The following is a 19,195-nucleotide window of genomic DNA, read 5'->3' on the forward strand; positions in this document are numbered from 1 at the left end:
TGCTTATATTTTCTCATCAAAAAAGTTCAACACATGTTGATGTTAGCAAGGAGACATGTAGATTTAGCAGTTCAAACACTATCTCAAACCCCTGACAGAGAGGAATCTCTACATTTTAAGACAGTCTGCTCTTTATATCAAAACCATTTCAATCAGATGAGCAGAGTAGCTAATTGGTTGCGTTCTATTAAAAACGCGGATGGAGTCTCACAGTGAAGCCTTTTTTGAAAAGCAATTAATAAAGATGTCTGTAAACATGTAACTTTGCCTCTGATTCTTCATGTGTTAACCTCATCAAAGGTGGAGGATATACAGCGCCATGTCTCACTGAGGCAATAATGTGCCTTCATGTTCTAATTTGATTTTGATTAACTTTCCTCTGATGGGCTTATTGTGCAAGTTAAAGACACGCAATAATCTCTCTTCAATTGCTACTGACGTGGCTTGTGTGTTGACGTATACATAATGTCGTTACCTCACAATTCATGTCAGGTTAATTACAATTCAGAAAATGTAGGAATATTGCAGAGTATTGTATACATGTGCAGGTTGAAGAATGTATGTGTAATGTGTATAAATGTAAAATATAATTTACAAAGGCCTACAAAGGCCTCAATAAAATATGGACCTACTGACAAACAGGAAGTATTAATATTTCTTCTCATTTGATCTGTGTGTGAGAGTTCACGTTTAAATACAGCAACACATGAAACTACGTTACAGTAAGAAAATGAACTCTACTATCACTTGGAACTGTGTTTCTGGTACAGCCAAATATATGGGCAAAATTCCATATAATTTCATTATACATTTGTATGTTAGAATGCAAAAATACCCTCTGCACACTTCTTTAAATATCATTTAATTGTGTTTAGCCAAAGAAACTAGAGGTTAGAAAAATGTCTCTTATAGGACAGCCTGATTAATTTTGACATGTTTTTAATTTATTCAGAGTAATAGACTATTGACTAAAATGCGGTTCAGCTTTAGTTACGATTTAGCCATCTGTTAATACTTCTAGTCCAGTTTTAAAAGACAAAATCTTGCTAGAATGTAGTTGATGAACTTGAATGTAGTTGATGAACTTGTGAAAATGTGAAATCTTTTAACATCAGTCCGAGATCATCTAGCAAGAGTCGATCGGAAACCATATGACCTCCACCTTGTGCCATATAAGTTTTTTCTCCACTTTTGTTCTGTCCACTGCTGTGTGTTGTGGTTTTGGAGACAGATCAAAGCACAGACAGGTGCATAGGATGAACATAGAGAGGATTTATTGATAATAAAAATGGAGAACTTATTGGATAGCACAAGAAAAACAGGCCAAGGAATAAGGACAGAGAAAACAGGAATGGAGAAATCAACAGGTCGACTAATGGGAAGTGTTAAGGTCTACTCACAATTCCTCACAATTGGTTTTGAACAGTCTGCTTACCATTCTCCCCTCCTTCCCTTCTCATTGACTCATCCTCCCAAACCCCTGGAACCTTCTTCAGATCAAGCTCCATTAACATTACTGTTTGTAAATAAACTGTTTTCCATTTAAAAGGTTTCCACTGTCTACTGAGAATTTCTGCATGTGGGTCAGAAAGCTGCAAAAAACTACAACAAACAGGAGGTTCCAGTGGAGAACAATGAGGACCAGAGTGCTAACATGATGAGGGAGGTGGAGAGAATGACATGGGATGGCGGTGTGTTAATCAAGAGATAATGTGAAGCAGCTGAGGCAGAAGGTAAGCAAGGAGACTGAAAGGAAGGCAACTAATTACCACATAGGAACTAAACCAAGATACAGGAAAACACTAAACCAATAGGAAAAGACAAATACCAATCTAAGGAGAATAAACTAGAAAACAGGGAACAGAACACGGGAAATAAGTAAAAAAAACCCTTAAAGGAATGAAACAAATACAGCAAGACCATATAGCACATCCTAAACACAACAAATAATTAAAACAAAGACACAAAATAACCAAAAATACCAAAGGATCATAACATCTACACACTAAAATGAGATTTCATCTCATTTTAATCTCCCTAATTTCTGTATCACTTTTTTTCACTGAAAAAAATGTAATTTACTTTCGTTATAGTTCTAGTCATACTGCATGAGTGTTTACTTCTTTTTCATATAGATTTTGTCTGCAAAAAAGCATGTTGATAAAAACAATGATGAAAATGTTAATTGTGATAACACAGTTTTAACTGCCATCTCCCTCCAATTGAGCCTATACAGGGGTTGGACAATGAAACTGAAACACCTGGTTTTAGACCACAATAATTTATTAGTATGGTGTAGGGCCTCCTTTTGCGGCCAATACAGCGTCAATTCTTCTTGGGAATGACATATACAAGTCCTGCACAGTGGTCAGAGGGATTTTAAGCCATTCTTCTTGCAGGATAGTGGCCAGGTCACTACGTGATACTGGTGGAGGAAAACGTTTCCTGACTCACTCCTCCAAAACACCCCAAAGTTGCTCAATAATATTTAGATCTGGTGACTGTGCAGGCCATGGGAGATGTTCAACTTCACTTTCATGTTCATCAAACCAATCTTTCACCAGTCTTGCTGTGTGTATTGGTGCATTGTCATCCTGATACACGGCACCGCCTTCAGGATACAATGTTTGAACCATTGGATGCACATGGTCCTCAAGAATGGTTCGGTAGTCCTTGGTAGTGACGTGCCCATCTAGCACAAGTATTGGGCCAAGGGAATGCCATGATATGGCAGCCCAAACCATCACTGATCCACCCCCCATGCTTCACTCTGGGCATGCAACAGTCTGGGTGGTACGCTTCTTTGGGGCTTCTCCACACCGTAACTCTCCCGGATGTGGGGAAAACAGGAAAGGTGGACTCATCAGAGAACAATACATGTTTCACATTGTCCACAGCACAAGATTTGCGCTCCTTGCACCAATGAAACCGACGTTTGGCATTGGCATGAGTGACCAAAGGTTTGGCTATAAAAGCCCGGCCGTGTATATTGACCCTGTGAAGCTCCCGACGGACAGTTCTGGTGGAAACAGGAGAGTTGAGGTGCACATTTAATTCTGCCGTGATTTGGGCAGCCGGGGTTTTATGTTTTTTGGATACAATCCGGGTTAGCACCCGAACATCCCTTTCAGACAGCTTCCTCTTGCATCCACAGTTAATCCTGTTGGATGTGGTTCGTCCTTCTTGGTGGTATGCTGACATTACCCTGGATACCGTGACTCTTGATACATCACAAAGACTTGCTGTCTTGGTCACAGATGCGCCAGCAAGACGTGCACCAACAATTTGTCCTCTTTTGAACTCTGGTATGTCATCCATAATGTTGTGTGCATTTCAATATTTTGAGCAAAACTGTGCTCTTATCCTGCTAATTGAACCTTCACACTCTGCTCTTACTGGTGCAATGTGCAATCAATGAAGACTGGCTACCAGGCTGGTCCAATTTAGCCATGAAACCTCCCACACTAAAATGACAGGTGTTTCAGTTTCACTGTCCAACCCCTGTACCTTCTGGCAATTTTGTTGAATCCTACAGAAACAAATACACCAAGGGTGTATTGATGTAACTTGTCCAGAGTGAGTCACACTGTTGGATGTTTATAAGTAAGTGTGTGTGTGTGTGTGTGTGTGCGTGCGTGCGTGCGTGCGTGCGTGCGTGTGTGTGTGTGTGTGTGTGTGTGTGTGTGTGTGTGTGTGTGTGCGTGCGTGCGTGCGTGCGTGCGTGCGTGCGTGCGTGTGTGTGTGTGTGTGTGTGTGTGTGTGTGTGTGTGTGTGTGTGAAAATGAGAGAAAAGTAGCATCATGGAAAACACTGATATGGCGTCTATGTTAAGATTCACAATAAAATTTCCACTGTAGACTTTACCTTAAAAATAATTTAGTTTGCATGACAGGCTTATTAGGCATAGTTTTTAATATTATATGCTGGAGAACTGAATTATATAAATATTAGTCACATTCCTCGTGCATCGATCTAAAGTCTTTAGCACACCCATTTCCTTTAGAACACTGAGATTTACTAATGTTTGCTCCCACATTGTAAAATCATGGTTGTGTTTGGACCCAGAGTCACACTGTTCTGCACTGACTGCTGGAATAAAGGATATGCATCGTAAGGCCTTGGACATGGAAAACATAATGGAATATCAAATGCATGCAAATGGATGTGCATACAGTCCTCAAAAAGATAATGAAAAGATGGGTGAAGGGTGAAGAAAACGGATTCATTGTAAGACACAGTTTTGAAAGGGGAAAAAATAGATAGATGGCAATATTTTAACTCTTTGTTGTGCACAAAACAGATATTTGTTTTTTTAATCAGCCAGAATAAATATTACATATAAGAATAACAATACCAGAGTATTATTTCTGAGGGCAGCCAGACATTATGACATGCTGTTACAAAGAACAAGAGGCCCCTTTCATATCATTCTTCCATAATAAACACAAAACCACACACCCTCCATTGCAAATAACTTTGTCCTTTCAGATTATAAAAGTGGTTACATCTACCATCTAGGGGCCCTGTGTGCTTTCAAAGCATGCTTTGAGTTTGCAAAACCAAAGGCACGTGGCTTATGACTCGCAGCAGTCGCCTCAGCAATGCGTAAGGGTTGAGCTCCATGCTGTGATGCCCATGAAGGCTTTTCAGATTCATTCAGTGCTTTAAATACAAGCAAAGCTGTTGTGAGCCATCCTTAACATATTATAATCTCCATTAGAATTGGATGAGCAACATATTTCTCAGTACAGACTCAGAAAGGCTTAAAGTTGCATTTCAAGGTTCATGCCCATTGATTGACGAGTCCAACTACGAGTCCTCAGTCTCTGCTTTCACCAGGGAAGGCGTGACGGCAGGACTGGGGAGATCCTGAAAATACTTTTTCCACCGCCTCATAATGTCCCACGTCAAGGTCAGCAACTCCCTACCCTCATCGTAAACAGTATTGGCAAAACATTGCTTCCCTACCCTGAGGCTGAGGATGGTTTGCTCTCACTGAACTAATCCCAGGCCAGGAGTTTTTGCCTCTACTACCGTCTGGACAGCAGCACGCTTGGCATCACGGTACCCATCAGCTGCCTCAGAAGTCCTACAAGACAACTAGAACTCATAGAACTTTTCCGTTTGATGGCATCCCTCACTGCAGGTGTCCACCACCAGGTTTGGGGATTCAATTCGATTCAAAGATACTTTATTGATCCCCGAGGGGAAATTAGAATTCCAGTACAACCCAGTACAATAGACATCATGACACAAGACAAGGGGGGGACGGGTCACCGAGGCTTTGCTGCCCACTCACAGGCGCTGCTCTTGCTAGATGAGAAAAGAGGCCACATTAGGAAAGTGGAGGGAAAAAATCATATTTCACACTTTATCCTTAGCAGGATTCAGTTTGAGATTGCAAAAAACCTCAGCACAAAGAAGCAACAAGTTTACAAAACAACATCATGCCGGGAACAGTGAAGGTGGTGTGAGGGGTTGCATATGTTTATCTTGAGCATGTGTGTGTGTGCAAGTGAGTGTGTGCAAGTAAGTCCATGAAGCTCTGTCACAGAGGCCATTGTCCTTGATGGTACGTTGGAATGTTCATCAACCGGCCACAAAGTTCTGAGCAGGTCCACAGATGTCCTCAGGGAAGGGAGGGGGCAGAGGGAGCAGAGCGTCATGTTTACATAACTTCCAAAAGAAGTTGAAGATAGCCAGCCATCAAGGCCATGCAGGGGAGCCAGATTCAGAAAAACAATAATTATTTGGGTTAGGCTGACTCTTAATTTTCTGTCAGCCTTGAGAGTCTCGCTGGTGCTTCTCAAAGGCGAATCCAAACAGCCAAATTCCTGGTCTTTCGCCAGATCCGAGCGAACAACTTTCTCCAAGATTTATCCCATTTCACCCCTGAGTCCAGGAACCGCAACCTGCCTGCGATCCTGTGTAAGGATCACATCCAGTCTGCGATTCAGCTCACGTAACATCTCAGTCTGAGTGCTGATCGCCCTGAAGATCCCATCATACATGCCAGGCAGCCTTACAATTGCCAGAACAGCTGCTGACATTCTCCTAATTTCTCGATATGCCAGGTAACCGCTGACTCCAAAAAGCAGAAATCCTGATATAAACATCCAATTATATACACATCTTCCACATCCTCGACTGACATTATCGACAAACACACAATCCGCCACTTCTGCCAGGAGTCCATTGTGTATCCAGAGAAAAACGTCCAGTCCGGACAAGTTGGGCTCTCCTTCACCCTGTCTTCTCCTCGAGAAAATTTTATCAATTGCATTGAGAGACCAGCTGACCAAATCCATAACTAAGAATTTGGAATATTTGCAAAAAGAGGCTCCAAAGACAAGACACAGAGCTGAAGCAGGGCAGATATGGGAGGGGGTGGGAGACAGAGAAAAAGCGTCCTCCTCCACCGAGAGCAGAAAGAAAGAGATTGCCGCCACGACAAGCACCGCAGACCTTACGGTCACAGCTTCAGGCAGCAGCATCAACAATAGAGGTGGAGAACATGGGTAATGTCCCTAGCCTCCCCTGGGATACGCGGAGCTCTCACGGAGGTGGGAGTTGAATACGTCCTTGACCGAGGGCTCTGCCAGACATTCCCAGCAGACTCCTTCCCTGTCTTTCTGGCTTCCAACTGATCCAACTCTCCACCAGGTAATGATCGGTGGACAGCTCAGCTCCTCTCCTCACCCAAGAGTGCAAGATATGCGGCTGAAGGTTCAAAGACACAACTGCAAAGTTGATCATCAACCTTCAGCCTAGGGTGTCCTGGTGCCAAGTACTCTGATGAACACCCTTATGTTTGTACATGGTGTTAATTATGGACAATCCATGACTGATACAAAAGTCAAATAACGAGACACAAATCGGATTCAGATCAGGGAGGCCATTCCTCCCAATCAATCCCCTCTAGGTGTCGCTGTCATTTCCCACATGGGCGTTGAAGTCCTCCAGCAGAATGACCGAGTCCCCAAGATGGGCACCATCCAGCACCTCTGACAGGGACGCCAAGAAGTCGCCCGTAAACTGAAACAACATTCAGAGACCTCTCCCCAACCCAAAGGCGCTAAGATTTGACCCTCTTGGGGTTTACCCTATTCACTGGGGTAAACCCCAACAAACAAACGCACCCCAGCCCGCCGTCTCTCCCCGCGGACCACTCCAGAGTAGAAGGGAGTCCAACCTTTCTCAAGGATGTGGGTAACAGAGCCCATGCTGTGCGTGGAGGTGAGCCGATATATCTCAATGTCCCACACAAGCTCGGGCTCCTTCCCCCACAGCGAGATAACATTCTACGTCCCTAGAGCCAGTTTAAGCATCTGGAGATTGGGTCGTTGAGGCTTTCGACCACCTCTCAATCCTCTTTGCAACGGTCCCTCATGTATTTGTAATTGTATATATGATTTTCATATTTATAAAAAAAATTTAAATTACCTTTTGAACATTTTTACATTTTGTCAAGCTATAATCACAAACATATCAGTATGTTTTTATTGTGATAGACCAATGTGAACAAACACAAGTGTCAAGTGGGAAAAAAATGGTTTTAATTATTTTTTTACAAATTAAAATAAAACTGCTGCTTGCATCTGTATCGTATGATGGAAACTGGACATCACCCTTAACACACCATACCAACCATGAGATAGTGGTGGCAACATCTTGATGTGGGGATGCTTTAACTCAGCACAGATCAATAAGAATGTCAGAGCTGATAGGAAGATGGATGGAGCTAAGACAAGGCACCCAAGGCATGCTTGGAAAACAACATGTTAACAGCTCCGAAGGACTTGAGACTGGGTAAGTTAAACAACCTCAAACATATTTTCAAAGGAATGGTTTAAATCAATGCATGCCTATTCTATTAGAATGGCACATTCAAAGTCCATATTAAACTCCAATTGAGAATCTGTGGGAAAACCAGAAAATTGGGTACAAATTTCAGTCTCTAGATGTGTAAAGCTGGTAGAGACATAACCTAAAAGATCTGCAGCTGTAACTACAGCAAATGGTAGCTCTACAAAGAATTGATTCATCAGGGCTTTTCAAATTTCTATACATAAAAAATAAATAAAAAACGCTCACAATCATCAATTAAGCGTTTGTGTTGGTTAATTAAATAAGGAGAATCACATTTAATCAAAATAAATCCATTAAAGTTTGTGGCTTTAAAGTGCCTTGCAAAAGAGGTACACTGTAGTTGCATTGTTAAATAAGTGTTGACAATATTAAGCAAATGTAAACAGTTACAAAAAGAAAAGTGATTGTGAAATCTGATACAGTCTCAGCAATGGTCCTGCAGATTTGCTAAGCAGAATATTTACCATCTGTTTATGATGGTCTAAATAAACTCATGTGTCCAACTCTGTTCAACAACTGCTTTCATAAATTTAACAGTTTCTTAACCCACTGTCATTCTTTTTGGTTTTGGGTTGTGAACTGCTGTGTAATCTGACCTTGCGTACGTAGCTGACAGCATCCTCCTCGGTGTACACTTCCGCGCTGACTCCTCCCCTGCGGCGACGGGCCTTGACAACTGGGTTCGGAGGTGGAGGAGAAACCTCATCGTCGTGAGAGTCTGACTGGCTATTAGACTTCTGTCGTGCCATAATCTGCTTGCATTCTTCCTGTAAAATCAGAGAGATAAAGATGTTATGATGCCATTGTCTCGGGTAGCTGAACAGGAAGAGAAAATTCAAGCAGGCATCGTCTTGCTCCAAGATAAGCACAACAGACAGCGAAGACATCAGAGACCCAGGAGGCCTGTGGCTGGCTGTGGTTCTAAACCCTGAACACAGTGGGTGATAAGTTATTGACTGCTTTCTTGATTAAAAGATTAGCATACGAACTCAATTAAATCACCATAGCCTTGACAGTATATGAGAGAGCTTCAAGAAACAAACAGTGGGGTAATAATTTCTGCAAAAGCAGCGATTGCTCAGTCTTCATGTACAGGTCCTTCTCAAAAAATTAGCATATTGTGATAAAGTTAATTATTTTCTATAATGTAATGATGAAAATTTAACATTCATATATTTTAGATTCATTGCACACTAACTGAAATATTTCAGGTCTTTTATTGTCTTAATACGGATGATTTTGGCATACAGCTCATGAAAACCCAAAATTCCTATCTCACAAAATTAGCATATTTCATCCGACCAATAAAAGAAAAGTGTTTTTAATACAAACAACGTCAACCTTCAAATAATCATGTACAGTTATGCACTCAATACTTGGTCGGGAATCCTTTTGCAGAAATGACTGCTTCAATGCGGCGTGGCATGGAGGCAATCAGCCTGTGGCACTGCTGAGGTCTTATGGAGGCCCAGGATGCTTCGATAGCGGCCTTTAGCTCATCCAGAGTGTTGGGTCTTGAGTCTCTCAATGTTCTCTTCACAATATCCCACAGATTCTCTATGGGGTTCAGGTCAGGAGAGTTGGCAGGCCAATTGAGCACAGTGATACCATGGTCAGTAAACCATTTACCAGTGGTTTTGGCACTGTGAGCAGGTGCCAGGTCGTGCTGAAAAATGAAATCTTCATCTCCATAAAACTTTTCAGCAGATGGAAGCATGTAGTGCTCCAAAATCTCCTGATAGCTAGCTGCATTGACCCTGCCCTTGATAAAACACAGTGGACCAACACCAGCAGCTGACACGGCACCCCAGACCATCACTGACTATGGGTACTTGACACTGGACTTCTGGCATTTCCTTCTCCCCAGTCTTCCTCCAGACTCTGGCACCTTGATTTCCGAATGACATGCAGAATTTGCTTTCATCCGAAAAAAGTACTTTGGACCACTGAGCAACAGTCCAGTGCTGCTTCTCTGTAGCCCAGGTCTGGGGAATGCGGCACCTGTAGCCCATTTCCTGCACACGCCTGTGCACGGTGGCTCTGGATGTTTCTACTCCAGACTCAGTCCACTGCTTCCGCAGGTCCCCCAAGGTCTGGAATCGGCCCTTCTCCACAATCTTCCTCAGGGTCCGGTCACCTCTTCTCGTTGTGCAGCGTTTTCTGTCACACTTTTTCCTTCCCACAGACTTCCCACTGAGATGCCTTGATACAGCACTCTGGGAACAGCCTATTCGTTCAGAAATTTCTTTCTGTGTCTTACCCTCTTGCTTGAGGGTGTCAATAGTGGCCTTCTGGTCAGCAGTCAGGTCGGCAGTCTTACCCATGATTGGGGTTTTGAGTGATGAACCAGGCTGGGAGTTTTAAAGGCCTCAGGAATCTTTTGCAGGTGTTTAGAGTTAACTCATTGATTCAGATGATTAGGTTCATAGCTCGTTTAGAGACCCTTTTAATGATATGCTAATTTTGTGAGATAGGAATTTTGGGTTTTCATGAGCTGTATGCCAAAATCCTCCGTATTAAGACAATAAAAGACCTGAAATATTTCAGTTAGTGTGCAATGAATCTAAAATATATGAATGTTAAATTTTCATCATGACATTATGGAAAATAATTAACTTTATCACAATATGCTAATATTTTGAGAAGGACCTGTATTTGCACACAAATACGGACCACTGTTATTACATTTCAAGTCTTTAGCTTGAGTGCATAAATCTGCCGCACAGTAGTTAATATGATAAAGAGATGTTATTAGTCAACCTTTTGTGCCATAATTTGCTTTGTTTTTCCACAATATTATGTATAGGTCCTGTTGGCAGTTGCTTGTCCAATGTTTCTTTAGTTTACTTACATCTATGGCCAGAGCTGGCCATAGATGTAACTAACCTTATTAACAAGAAGTCAACAGTATTTGTGATTTTACTGTAAGCAATAATAAATACTGAATAAATATTTGTATAAGGAGAAATAAAACTAAAGTATTTATTTACTTATTAAGGAACAGTGTAAATAACTAATTTATTTTATGCAGTCTTTGGTCATCGCTGACTTCTCTTTGCAATCCCATGGTGTATGAAAATGATTATTTTCCAACATACACTGTGATTTATATTGGTCCTTCACCTGTATTATTCTCAACAAGATCAACATTGTTTAAAAGTCTTGAGTCAGTCCTCACTTCTGTTTTCCTTTCCGAGGAGCATGCAATACTTGTAATTATTTCAAGTGGTCATGATCAGGGTGCAAAGGTGGTGCAGAGGTAGAGGTAGACCTTAAGTCCTCATTGCAGCCTGTCATGGGTTCGAATCCCAGCCCGTTGACTTTTACTGCATGTCTACCCCCTCTCTCCGCACCCCTGTCAGCTCACTTTCAGAAAAATAAAGGCCACTAGTGCTGCAAAAAACATTATAAAAAAACAGTTGTGATGATCATTAGTACTACAGGCTTTCCAAAGGTTTTCTTTGAGCTTTGGCTGATTTTTATTAATCAGCTTTTGTGCATACATAAATATTAAAATTATTAGGCTGCTGGGCTAAGTGGGGGCTAAAAGTTAAGGACGATTTGTGTTAAACCTCCTTGCATGTTGAGAGGAACAAAAATTATAAAAAGATCTGTCATATAGCCCAAAGTACAGCTACTTTAAACACTTAATGATCTTTGGTGGTTGAAATGTGCATGTTACTCAGAGTTATTGACATCATGGTACTCAAGCAAAGTTTTAATACTACTTTCATTTTAAGGCAGTAACAATAACCATAGAAAATGTTATCATGTCAGCCATTAAAACCAGGAAACACCTTATCCGTAAGCGGGATGAAACCATAACACTCCACTCAAGGTTCTCATGACATTTTCAAAGCCACCCATGCCTATTATGAACCACTGTGTATCTAACTAAGTAAATTAAACTTGAAACAGATCAATAAACTAAGCTAAAACATTGTGTATTGAATAGAAACTTCCAATGCTAAAAAAGACAAATTTTCTGAATCTGGCTTCTTGTTATCATTATGAATGTGGCATCCTTACGGTTTCTAAATCACTGTGATTCAGTTTTATGCCTCAAGCAGACACTCATTTTACTGTTCAGCACGGGCAGAAGAATGGAAGAAAAGAAATAGAGAGGAAACAACTTATGTTGGTCTGAAAACACCATAAGAAGAGATCGAACCAGAGATAAGTGCATTTTGGACTGTTTTTAGATCTGTCCTTAAACACTGTAACAATTTTTCAAGTTAGAAAGTCTACAACCAATTCATTAGCTTGGACTTTAACTCAGCCTTTGAAATAGTACCCAATGACTTTGTTCATTTTTTTAATCACTGCATCTCTCCATTTCACTGCCTCCCTTGTTGGAATTTAAGTGTTACTCCTCCCAGACAAAAAAAAACAAAAACAAACTCTCACACACTTATAAACACGAACTAACGAGGCAAGCAAAAATACTCCCGGGCACAAGGTTTCACGTGGTTATTGTTTATGCACAGTCGCAAACCTGAGAGAAAACACAGTCTGCAGGATGAGAGGACAATAAGACAAACTCTCCCTTACCAAAGCATGCGCGAGCAGACTGCAGAGGGAGACGAGAGATCACACAGAGATGGCTAAATTAGGATGGCTACATCTGCAATCAAGTAATTTAGTGTATCCTCAGATGAGTTGAATTTTTAAAAAAAATCATGAATGTTTCAGCTTCACAATGACATGCACTCACTCAAACAATTCTAAACATGTTTACCCAGTGACAAAACTCAGGTAGCAAACTCCAGGTTAGGTTTGCCTTTAATGGTATTTACCATGGCATGTAGGGCCCCTGCTCAGGCCTGCTGTGTGTCCCCCAGCAGCATCAAGTCTCACTGTGTGCTCATGGGAATCAGCACACATAGATTTCCATCTCATACACACCTGACACACATGCCACTGTGCATCAGCATCTTCCCCTTTAAAAGCACAAGCAGGCAAGCTGGCTGGGTGAGGCAAAGAGACGAAGAGCGGCAGAGAGTCTGGTCCCCACGACGATGAAAACACTGATCACAGCAAAAAAAGAGCCCGACTCTCCATCGCTGCAGCAGCACTATGTGTCGCTTCCTTTCTGCCCTCTGTCTGGCTCTCTCGCTCTCGCACTCACAATCAGGTGGCGCAGTGAGCGGGTTCTTCTTGCTGCCCTCCGTCACTATGACAACTGGGTGCCAGAAGAGTCTGATTGGAAAGACACAGCGGCTCGGCGATGCTCTTTCATCAGCGCACCCACCAGTTCTTCTGACGCCTGGTCTGCAAAATCTCTCTGATCCAAGTGAGTCAGTTAGCAGAATGGGAAACGTCACTCTCCTCAGCACGCACTTCTGTTCGGACCAAATGGTGTGTCTCCATGTTGTGCACCACATTTTCTCGCTTATTTAACTGCTGTTCATGCCAGAAACTTCTTTCTGATTTTATTGTTGATCTCTACAGGATTTCCACTGGGATTAGAGGGTCTGAAAACACCTTCAGATAGTGACGCACCAGTAGTCAAAGTCTCATCAACCCTAAGTGATTGGTAGGTTAAATATAAAAAACAAAAATCATAATATTTATCTTTTTCTCCTGGTTCAAAACTCAAAATTTACCTTTAAAGGACATAAACACTTGACAAACAGTACATTCTCTAATTAAATTTTTTGCTAGAAATTTCTTGAATTTCAGACGAAATGCTCAGAGATGCTTAAGTGAATCTTAGTTCATTAGAATAGCATTGAAATGTTTAATTTATAGATACCTCACACACGGACTGACACATTTCAAGATTTTTCTGTCATTTTTTGTGATTGTGCCTTATAGCTAATAAAAATCCAATATTCAGTTTCTAAGAAAATTATAATTGTATATATTGTATATATTTCTTATACAGGAATGTTGGCCTTGCGAAAAAGTTGTCGATGTACTGTACAGTAGTTGGCCTCAATACTTGAGGACTCCTTTTACACAAATTACCGCATCCATGCTGCATGGCATGGAAGCCATCAGTCTGTGGTACTGCTGAGGCATTATGGAAGCCTGAGTTACTTCAACAGCAGCCTTTGTTGGGTCTGGTGTCTTTCATCTTCGTCTTGAAAATACAATAATAAAATGGTTCTCAAACCAGGTATTGTAACTTGTGGCAGTGTGGGCAGGTGCCAAGTCCTGCTGAAAAATTTAATAATCATCTCCATTAACTTATTGGTAGAGAGAAGCATAAAGGGCTCTTAAATTTCCTGATAAACAGATATCCTCTCATTATTACTGCACCTTTTTCTACCATATTTTTTCCTTCCACTTAACTGATATGCTTGGATACAGCACTCTGTAAAAAGTCAGCTTCTTTAGCAGTGACCTCTGGGGGTGTTAATGATTGTTTACTGGGAATTCAGCAGTCTTCACTATGACTGTGTAGGGCATATCATTGCAATTTTGTATGAAAAATCCTTTCTTTCTTGGTTTAATGTAATATTCCTACTTTCAGCTATTACCATCAAAATTACAAGTAAATAAATGCTTGAAATATATCACTCTGTGTGTAACGAATATATATAATGTATGAGTTTCACTTTTTGAAACTGATTTTCTAAAATAAATTAACTTTTCAATGACATTCTAATTAATTAAGATGCACTTAGATGCTTTGGTGCATAAACTGGGATAATCTTGTCATTCTTTTATTTTCAGTTGGATTCAAAACTAATTCTTCTAAAAACCAACCTACAGCACATTTCATATACGACATGAAGTCAATATTTGGTCAATTTAATCTGTGAATTCAAACAAAATTTCCACAAATGAGTCACATGAGTTACAGAAAATTGGAAGGAGCAGTAAGTCTTCAAAGAAACACGGAAAACAGTATCAGCCATGGAAAAAGTCTGATCGCTGCTTCTCTACCTATAGCGTTACTTTTACAGTTTAAGTGTGAGAGTTTCTACACAGTAGGCTACAGCTGCAGAGATGTTTTCTGACCATTTTTTTCTGCAACAACAAAGTCCTTTTGGAGCACATCCTATGACGCGCAATGAAAAAATGACAATCTATCAAATTTTTATTGCTGCCTATATAAAAAGACAAGCACTAGAGTGTTAATATCACACCTTCCATTCTGCTTTGTTTTCAGCTAAAAGAAACCGTGCAATTGCCCTACATTAAGCTCTCTCCCTTTGCCTGTACTCTGCTCATCTTGCGTCATCATCTGCAGCTGCGTGCCAGACAAGAGAGGACAAGGCTAGGAGAAAGATGATCGGAGACAGAGGACAGCAGGACCATAATAAAAGAAAGGCTCTCTTAAAAGTGGGTGGTGGATTAGCAATAAAGTGTTAAAACACAAATCCAACCCCCCACACAGTGGCTCTAAAAAGTCACTCTTGTTAAAACCATCATCACTTCCACTCTAAACTAATTAATAGATGATGAGGCTTGTTAAAATGAATATATTCTGCTCCCTTCGTTCCCTGAATCAATTTGCACGCAGCAGATATTAACAAAAGTTATGAGTAACTCATTTAAAAAGCTGCAACTAACAATTAATAATCAGCCTGAGAACCCTACATGCACAAGAACAAAAGCACTCAACTCATCAAAACAGATTAGTTAGCTCTGGCCACAAACACTTGAAAACACAAGTTCCTCTAAAAAGTTATGTTCTGATAACAGAGAGGAAAAAAAACATACACGTCCATAAGTGGTTACCTTACATTTACCTCCTCCAGCGTCATCCACAGTTTCACTCTGCACTCCTGGGGTTGAAAGTATGTGAATGAACCAAAAACAACACACACACACACACACACAAAATCGCACGCAGGTAATGAAGCATGCAGGAGCTGATCCACCGGTGGATCTAACAGTCTACTCATCACTCCGTTCCACACCATTACAGCACCACAATGGGGCAAATTTTCACTGCTGCGTCGGCTCTGACAGAGCTGATGATGTTCATTCTGTTCAGGGTCCAAGTTTGTCTCCCCTTATAATATAATATATAAAGTATGTTAAATGTCAAAAATGTAGTTTTCAAACTACCTATATTAGCCTTGTACTGTCAAGTGACTGGGCTAAAGAGGAAATACACAACAAATTGTTGAAATGGAGTTGATTCTCTTACACTGCTCAGGTCTAACCAGTCACCTGAGAAAAAATATGCTGATTGATCCACAATACAAAACGTTTAGTAAACCCCAAGAGAAATTACTACAGGTTTTGAACATTGCTTACCTGCTTTAGCTGCCGTTTCTTGCTATAATGCTTGTCTCTCACGCTAACCAAATGTTTAACAAAAGAAAACTGACAGGAGAGAATGGACAGATGAGAAAAGACAAAGAAGGACCACCGTGGAGACAAAAGCCAAGGGGTCCTGTATAACTATAGGGACCCTCAGGTGAGCCGTGGAAGAGGAGGTTTGTCTTCGGGTCATTGCGTGCAACCAGGGGTAATTTGACAAACTACTCTGCTCAAAGTGCCGTGGTGCATGGATATACATTAATTCTATTTACTACTATAAGTTTTAAAGTCCTTATGGATGTAATTTTGCTTGTGATCTTAACCTGACCTCAAAATTCTAGACCAGTGGCACTGAAGTAATCTGTAAATGTATTACTACCTGTTGATGAACTGTCACAAGCTTCAGCATATTTTATTGGAATTTTATCCGATAAACCAGCACAAAGTGGGACATAATGTTGAGGTAGAAGGAAGATAATATATTGTTTTCTTTATTTTTAAATAAAATCTAAGCCATTTGGTGTGCATTTGGATTTAACTTCTTTTCACTCTCATACCCCTAGATAAAATCCAGCGCAACCATTTAGCTGCAAATGCACACCTAATTAGTAGAGAAAGTTTACCTGTATATAATTTCATCTCAGCGGTTCTATGAAGGCCTCAGAGGTTTCTTAGAGAACTTAGTGAACGAACAGTATCACGAAGACCAAGGAGCCCTGCTTCAAACTTCTTGTGAAGAAGACGTAGCAAATCCGTGCAAGAAGTGGCTCTGGTCAGATGAAACTAAAATTGAACTGTCTGGCGGGTCTGTGGCGGGAAACTAACGCTGTGCATCACCCTGGACACAACATCTCCACCGTGAAACATGGCAGTGGCAGCATCATGTTGTGGAGCAGATTTTCATCACCTCCAATTTCTATTCTGTAAAATATTTCATAAACCATGTATTATTTTTCTTTCACTCCACAAGGATATCACAGTTGGTATGTCACATAAAACCCAAGAAGATAAATGTTTGTGGTTTCTCCCTGACAAAATGTGTTTAAGGGAAAATAATAGTTTTGTAAGGCATGGCATTTAATTCAGAAAAGTACAAAAATAAAAAAATAAAAACACAACAAAATAGATTACAGTGGAGACACAACTTTCCTGACGAATCGCCTATCTCACAAACAGTCTTAATGCAGCAGGGTTGGCACATGTTTTACTCTACATGCTTCATTTAGCTTGCATTATGCCGAATAATTGCAACATGTGACTTCACTCCGGTGCTCCCTTCTCTTCAGCTCACATAGCAGAAATTAAGAGACTCACACTTAAATATAATTACACCACTTCTGTTGACTGAATCTGATAGTAGTTCATCTTAAATGATAGGTAGCAGTCATCATTACATATCAATTAAATGGCTAAAATTGATGTTTTATAGTTACATCGATAAGAAAATATGGACTTTTATGTTTTTGTTTCAAGCTATTTTTATGTTTTCCTTTCTTTCTTGTCATGACTTAGAGAAAGTTTTGTGTGTTCTTAAAGATCACAGGGTCCTCATAAGTTTGTCTCATGCTTCACTCTAGGCACAATATATTTTTAATTCTCAACAACCATTTTTCCATCTCTCTCTCTTCAACATTTGAAGACTCATCTTTTCTCTCTTCTCTTTCCTCTTTTTTATAGTTTTTTCTTTTTGACAGTAAAACTTGAGTGAAACTTACTCTATCTAAAACCAACACTGAAAGAAGAAACAATTTGAATTTACTAAATTAATTAGTTGCAACTTATTCAGACACTGCTGAGAGAGACCATTTTTCTCCTGCTTTAGCATCTCTACACCTGATTCCTGTGAGGTTCAGAGTGTATTTCAAATTACAGTGTATATACAGTGCTGGCCACATTAATTGGTCACCCAAGTGAACATGAGTAAAAAGTTTCAAATTGAATCTTTTATTCAAATAGCAGTATTTTCCACTGAAAAAATCTCTTCTTCGCACCATCTTGGAAGGTTATCCAGAGTCCTGGGTCATCTTGAATGCTCTCGTCTCTTCAGCTCACCTCACTGGTTTTCTCAAGGACTTAGGTCTGGGGGCTGAGATGGCCACAGGATAAGGTTGAACCTGCGTCTCGTAGTCCACTTCTATGTTGATTTATTTATTTGTTTTGGAACATTGTCCTCCAGAATGACCCAAAGAAGACTCTATGGTAGAGTCTACCAAATCTTTGTCCAAAATCTAATTTTAAAGAGATCATTATGTAAGAATGTTCCGAGGGCCTTTGGAAGAGAAAGAAGCCCACAGGATCACAGATCCTCCACTGAATTTGGCCTCAACTGTACTTCATCATTTTTTTCCACACAATTCCAGTTAAGCAAATTCCACATGTTTATGGTTGGACAGGTAAGGATTTCACCAGGCATGCTTCATTAAGAATTGCTCAGCATGTCTTACAGTTACTTTGAAACTTGGTGACTCCAAGATGCCACTCTAACATTTCCTTAACACTGAGCTTTGGAGATTTTTTTCACATTACCATGACTGTGCATAGCAGCAACATAAATATGGGTCTGTCCTCTGCAAAGTTGCCAGTTGCTAAAAGAAGTGTCTCTGGTTAATTTCATTTATAAAAACCAGAGAAATCAAAAGTCATGAAATACTCACTAGAAGTTCCTAGAAATGTTAATAAACCTAAGAAAAACAAAGTGCTTTGAATACATTTATCTTAAAGGGTTTGTTCGGATTACCAATAATTGTGCGACTGGTAATATTGTTAACATGACATGAATTTTTTTTTTCCAGACAGAATAAGTGGACTCAAATTAAAGGTCAGATTTTACTACATTTGATTTTATTTTGAAGTTTTTTGCACATTCTTTTTACCATGAGTGCCAATAAATTTAATTGGCGTTGTATTAGATCTATAGCTCTCAAAAATGTAGGCCTCGTTTACACCACAACGATCCATGGAAAATGGGACTTTTGTTACATTTCTGTTAACACATCTACATGACAACTTTTTCACTACAATTTCCGTTCACACAACAACAGCAGAGACGTGAAAATGGTTTAATTCCCCCGCCATGAAACTAGTTGGCGGTATGTACTTTGAA

At 40.3% G+C, this 19,195-nt stretch overlaps 1 protein-coding gene across 3 annotated transcripts in view; it reads right to left on the reverse strand.

Moving 5' to 3' along the window:
* The window catches only part of LOC124863744 (cAMP-dependent protein kinase type I-beta regulatory subunit), a 105,396-nt gene that overhangs the window by 75,618 nt on the left and 10,583 nt on the right, over positions 1 to 19,195 (reverse strand). Inside the window, exons 1-2 of one of the 3 annotated variants that reach the window (XM_047358209.1) lie at positions 12,666 to 13,001; positions 8,466 to 8,636 (exon numbers count right to left, since the gene is read on the reverse strand). In XM_047358209.1, coding sequence (XP_047214165.1) covers positions 8,466 to 8,636; positions 12,666 to 12,668 — 174 coding nt within the window. In that variant the 5' untranslated portion in view covers positions 12,669 to 13,001. Of the gene's footprint in view, positions 1 to 8,465; positions 8,637 to 12,649; positions 13,002 to 19,195 lie in introns of those variants that run through there. The other 2 variants (XM_047358210.1, XM_047358208.1) reach the window with 2 other exon arrangements.

This window comes from Girardinichthys multiradiatus, chromosome Y (assembly GCF_021462225.1).
Source record: "Girardinichthys multiradiatus isolate DD_20200921_A chromosome Y, DD_fGirMul_XY1, whole genome shotgun sequence".
NCBI classification, from domain to species: Eukaryota; Metazoa; Chordata; class Actinopteri; order Cyprinodontiformes; family Goodeidae; genus Girardinichthys; species Girardinichthys multiradiatus.